At 38.4% G+C, this 6,088-nt stretch overlaps 1 protein-coding gene across 3 annotated transcripts in view; it reads left to right on the top strand.

Annotated features, from left to right (window-relative positions):
* The window catches only part of LOC106878232 (serine/threonine/tyrosine-interacting protein), a 42,193-nt gene extending 36,307 nt beyond the window's left edge, over positions 1–5,886 (top strand). For all 3 annotated transcript variants that reach the window (XM_052971589.1, XM_014927393.2, XM_014927394.2), the window contains 3 exons: positions 234–306; positions 2,736–2,799; positions 4,465–5,886. In XM_052971589.1, coding sequence (XP_052827549.1) covers positions 234–306; positions 2,736–2,799; positions 4,465–4,493 — 166 coding nt within the window. In that variant the 3' untranslated portion in view covers positions 4,494–5,886. The remainder of the gene's footprint in view (positions 1–233; positions 307–2,735; positions 2,800–4,464) is intronic.
* Positions 5,887–6,088: the final 202 nt, after the last annotated feature.

The raw sequence follows: 6,088 nt of genomic DNA, 5'->3' as shown, positions 1-6,088 counted from the left end.
CAGTGTGTACTGGTGTTTTTATTTTTTTTCTTGTGCAAATAACACTTAAGTTGCCGAGTAACTTGCAAGACAGGAAAGATGAAAGAAAAGGAAAGCCCCCTTGACTAAGTGGGGGAGTATTTGAGAGGGTGGAAGGAGATTTTATATCAGTGTGATGACACTGCTTATGTCAGTTGCAAAGTCCAATGTTTGATAACATGTAAAGTCATGATATTGCTTCTACCTCTTTACAGCCAAGCCTCCTCTCATGTACAGCTAAGACGGTTCTGTATAAATCCAAATGAAGGCTTTGTACGACAGCTCATGGTAAGTAACAGAATAACTAGTAGCTTCATGTTTCTCTTTCTCTCCATTCCTCCCAACTTTTTTTTGTTTTTGTCTGCCATCATCATTATTATTGTTTCAGGGAATTCAAATTCACTATTTTTTTTCTGGCTCTTTACAGTTTGAATTCAAATCCCACTAAGGTGAACTTTGTTTTTCATCTCTCTAGTGTCAATAAAATAAGAGTAGCAGTCTGAGAAGACAGCATTTCAATGGAAATGTTAACTTCTTCATTAGTCTTTCTCCAATTTAGGTGACTCCCTCCACCCATCCACCAAAATGAATTGTAAAATTTAACCTTCCTAATACAAAATATTAGGACCTTATCAACACTATCAATGCTGTATCCAACATTATCATCACCATTACTCATAATATCTCTAAAATCTACTAATACTAACATTATCACTGTTGTATTCAATGTTATCATTATCACCCAGTAATATCACTAATACCAGCATTACTACTGATTGAACACTATCACTACCATAATCTGTAATATCACTAATACAAGCATTTCACTGTGTAACAAAATTTTTGGGGTTTTTTTTTGTCTTTGGTCAGTAAGTGTTATTTCCTATTTGCTTCTATCTAGGAATCAAAAGAAATGTCTACTATTTGTTTGAAACTTTGCTTTTGTGACCTGGACGTCAATGTTTTGAAACTGACCTATTTCCCATTACATTTCAGACAGATTCAGTGCTGAGTTGCTGAAGCAGAAATATTGTTATAACATATTCTGCCCAATACCACAGATGTGTTTGCTTGTCAGTTGTTTGATCTTAACTACATGAACATGTCCCTTAGTGGCTGACAATATGTGGATCTCTGATCACGAGCAAGAGTAGTGGGGAAGCATGATAGCCATGTGTTGAGAGGGATTCTTTAGGGTTGAAATAAATGTTACAAAAGCATTTTCATACTTTCATACTTTCTAGGAGTAAGCAAATAGGAAAAGCAGTTGCTACCCAAGGACAAAAATCGTGTTATCAGTACTGTATTTAACACTATCACTGTCACCACCAGCAACACCACCTCCTCCACTGCCCACAAAATTGCTAGCCATTGCCATTAAGGTTAATACCACCATGTACATAGTAGTCATTCCATCTGCTAGAAATAGTAGGCGGCGAGCTGGCAGAAACGGTAGCACTCCCGGTGAAATGCTTAGCAGTATTTTGTCTGCCGTTACATTCTGAGTTCAAATTCCGCCGAGGTCGATTTTGCCTTTCATCCTTTCGGGGTCTATAAATTAAGTATCAGTTAGGCACTGGGGTCGATGTAATCGACTTAATCCCTTTGTCTGTCCTTGTTTGTCCTATCTATCTTTAGCCCCTTGTGGGCAATAAAGAAATAAGAAATAGTAGCTACAGTTCCTTCAAAGCATACCCTGCCATCTTAAATAAGCAAAAATGTTTTGGTTAATATAGTCTTAGATATAAGAATGGTAAAATGTGGAATATCTTTGATCAGGGTTGACAAAGCATTAATGACAATGACAATGAATTACTGTTCACAGCTCGTTAACTGAAGAATGTCAAACTACCAGCTGAACAGCAATTTAAGGCCGATACCTCTTGAACTGGAGTTGTGCTACTTTCTGTTATCTTTTCATCAGGAAGGATGATAGTGCTGGTGATCCTTTACAAGGTCTCTGAGGCAGGTTGGAGGGAGGAAGGATAGAAAGTATCCTGAAACTAGTAACTTAGCCCAAATGTTTGCAACAGAGTGAACTCTGTTAAGGGCATCCAACATGGTGGTTGGTGGTAGTGTTAAGTCATGCAATGAATGATGTCTACCACCAATGTAAGCAGTTGATGTGATTTGAACTGAGAATGCAAAGAGCTGGAACAAATACAGCAAAGAATCCTGTCTGACATTTTAGCAGTCCCACTAATCTACTGCCCTGGATTGGTAATTTTTCTTTTTTTTTATTCTAAAAGGACAAGACTGACCTCAGTGTGATCTGCACTTTGAGCACAGAGAGTGGAAACAAATACTGCAAGTCAATTTTATCCAATGTGCTTTTGTCTCTCTTAATTCACTATCTACTGTGTCTACGGCAGAGAAACACTTCTTGACTGGTACTATCTAGCTGTTAATTTAAGTTCAAATCCTTCTATGAGCCAGGCCCTAGTTAACTATGTTGACCAGCTTTACCATAGGACCTGGGGCCTTGGTTCTGATAATGAGCTTTGTGTGGAATATATTTATTTATTGCAAAGGTTTTCATGACACTAATTTAGGGTTGATTATACTTAAGATGCTCTACTTAAACAGCCAAACACTTCTACATATTAGTTTTATCTTAATTTAAAAGAGCAGAAGAAATTAAAATAAAGCAACTAAAAAAAAAGGAAGAAAAATGTTCTTGATGTAAATTATTTTGATTTAATTTTGACTTCTAACAGGAATTTGAACCCATATACAGAGCCCGTATGTCTCAGATGAATGGACAAAGGTCAGCAGAAATAGGTAAGTTTTAAGAATTCGCATTTTTTAAAATATATTTGAAATTTCTTTTTAAATTTATATATCTCTTCACCTATTAATTTATACAAGAGCAGTAACCATTATTTGAGAGGTTAACAGTAAACTTTTATCTAGAATTTTATCTTTACTTTCATTGTTTATGTTAACACAAGCCTGTAGCATCATCATCATGATAACGTTCACTTTTGTATGATGCATGGGTCAGATGGAATTTGTTGAGGCAGATTTTTTTATGGCTGAATGCCCTCCCAACGACCACTCTCTGACTTGTTTCCAAGCAAGTTACATATATTCCCATGGTCAGACATCTTTTTCATGTAAGATTGGAAACAAACAACATAACTTGTATGATAGTGATGCTCATTTACAATTATCATGTAATGTTAAAACATGGGTGCTATACACAAACACACTTTTAGTCCTTCTATACTCCTTACAGAGAAATGGGTTAAAGTAATCGAGGTAGTCAGAGTCTGTGATAGAATACTTAAACTTAGACTAGTACTGCAACATGGGTTAGCAACCATTATCTCACCCAGGTCTACCTGACAAACAGAAAGACTGATTTTATGACACCCTCTTGCAGACTGTCTCATCAACAAATGACAAGGACCTTCTTTTTGTGGCTGGCAACTTCAACAGGCTTGTTGGACAACGTCCAGGGAGCTCCCATGGTGTACTTGGTAGCGATAGATTTGGTTCCCACAATGAGGAGAGAACCAAGCTGCTGGAGTTCTGTGATGCAAATGATCTTATGATCTGTAATATTAACTCCAGGAAACCTGCCAATCACCTGTTCACCTACCAGTCTGGTGGGTACACTTGTCAGATTGACTACATTCTCGCCAGGAAATGAGAAAGACAGCTACTTATAAATGCCAAAACTTTCTCAGGTGAAGAATGCACCCCACGACATAGGTTAGTAGTTAGCGACTTCAGGATCAGGGCTAAACGGCTGCCCAGAAGATGACCAGCATGGAAAAGAAGGGCCTGGAGGCTTAAAGATCCTGTGAATGGACAGTAATTTAGAGATGTATAACTTGAAGCTTTTGACGAAAAAGAGGAGGATGTAGCATCACATAATGTGGAGGACAACTGGAGGTTCTTATGGGATAACCTGTTAAAGGCTACTGACCAGATCTGTAGCTGGTGCAAAGTTCCCTCTCGACCTGAGGTAACATGGTGGTGGAACAATGTAGTTGACAGGCTCATTAGGGAAAAGAAACAGGCATGGAAGGACTAGAAGCGTGGTGGTAGCAGGGAACTGTATCAGATCACCAGAAGGGAAGCTAGGAGACAGGTTTACTTAATTATGATAGGTGTGAATGAGTGTTACTGTCATATGATCAGTGTCATTCATTTCCAGTATTCTCTAAGAACATGTCTGGCCATGGTGGAATATTGCCTTGCTTAGAAACAAATGAGGGTTGGTGAGAGGAGGGGATTCTAGCCACAGAAAATTTGCCTCATTAACTCTGTCTAACCCATGCAGGTGTAGAAAATTGGACATTAAAATGATAATGAATTTGAAGTTTATAAAAATTAAAACCAAAAAAAGCATAATTAAAGTAAAGAAAATTACATTTTGTTTTTAGTTTTGTCAGTTTTTCGATAATTTTAATCTGTGGTGTTTGTATTGTCCTTCAGGTCTTTTAAAGAGAAAATATGAAGACTGAATTATTGTCCAGCTGATTGCTGTGACTAATGGTCTCACCTCAACGGGAATGATCCAGCTTGTTGCTTTTTTTTTTTTAATTTTTTTTTTTTCTCTCCAATTTCTGGATGTTGTGATTTAGCAGCAAACAACAACTTTAACTGCCAAAAGACATTTGCTACAACAACAACAACAACAACAACTGCAACTATAAAAACCACAAACAACTACAATCGCAGTCTTATGAAGGACAATAATTAACAACAGCAATATCTACCACAACAACAACAGCTCTTACAAAAGAAGCAACAACAACAACAACTATGTAAAGAATAAACGTAAAAAAATGCAGCAGCAACACTGCAACAAACAGCAGCTACAGCTGTATTGCTAAAAATGCATATAAGTGACAACAACAACAACAACATCAACAACAAATTTCTGTTGCTACAACTATGAATGCAGGGACAACCACACCATCACCACCACCACAACCACAACAACAACAACACCACCACCACCATAATTCTATAAGTACAAAACAAACAAACAAAAAACATCATCAGCATCAACAACCAGCTGTTCTCAGGTGACATCTTCTGATCCACCCCACCCCTCCACACACACACATGCACACACATGTTGAACCTAATGCAACAACTGTACTCAGGTGTTAATGCTACCCCTCTCCCCTTCACTGTATGCAATACTCAAAGCTTCAGCAATTGCACTCACTGCCACCCCCTCCCACCTCTTCCCTGCTCTCTCTCCTCCCCCCTCACCTATACCCCTCTTCAAACACACGCACACACACACACACACACACACACACACTGAAACTATATGAACAGTCATAATGACAGCTACTACTACTACTACTACAACTGCCCTTCAGGTATTTACACCTGAGATAATTACAGCAACAACAACACTCGCAGCAGCAACTGCCCTCAGGGTGTCACACCCTCAACACTTCTGATACTCAATGGCAGCAATTACAACTCCCCGCCACCTCAACCCTGGGGTGTCACACTCTCTCCACGTCTCAAACAACAACAACAACACCAGCAGCAGCAACTGCCATAGAGGTATCTTAATGCCACTACATACAACAGCCAAAACACCAACATCTGTCTTCAGGTGAGTGCTCACCTACAACATACACATGCACACACAAAACACCACTGTAACTACATATACATTAACCTTACCACAGATACTCTCACAGACATACATACACACACCAACACCCTGTTCTACAGAGACATAACACACTCACATGCAGACCAACCTCACACACATAAGCTCTACTATTACTTCTGCTACACACATACACACACACACACCAAAACCAAAAATGGCTTCAACCTATTTTTCCATTGTTTATTAAACTATTTTTATATTTATTGCAGACAGATTGAGTTGTGTTATTTATTTATCTTTTATTTTGTTAGCTTTGATTTTCAGTGATGGATTTGTTCTCTGTCTATTCATCTTGTTTCTGTCTTAGAATAGAATTACAGGTGTAGCTGTGTGCTTGATAAAGCTTGCTTTTCAACCATGTGGTCTCAGGTTCAGTCCCACTCTGTAACACTTTGGGCAAGTGTCCTCTACTAT

The sequence above is a fragment of the Octopus bimaculoides genome, chromosome 11 (assembly GCF_001194135.2).
Source record: "Octopus bimaculoides isolate UCB-OBI-ISO-001 chromosome 11, ASM119413v2, whole genome shotgun sequence".
Taxonomy (NCBI): domain Eukaryota; kingdom Metazoa; phylum Mollusca; class Cephalopoda; order Octopoda; family Octopodidae; genus Octopus; species Octopus bimaculoides.
Note: the sequence above shows the minus strand (reverse complement) of the source record. Positions and strands in the feature narration are given on the sequence as shown.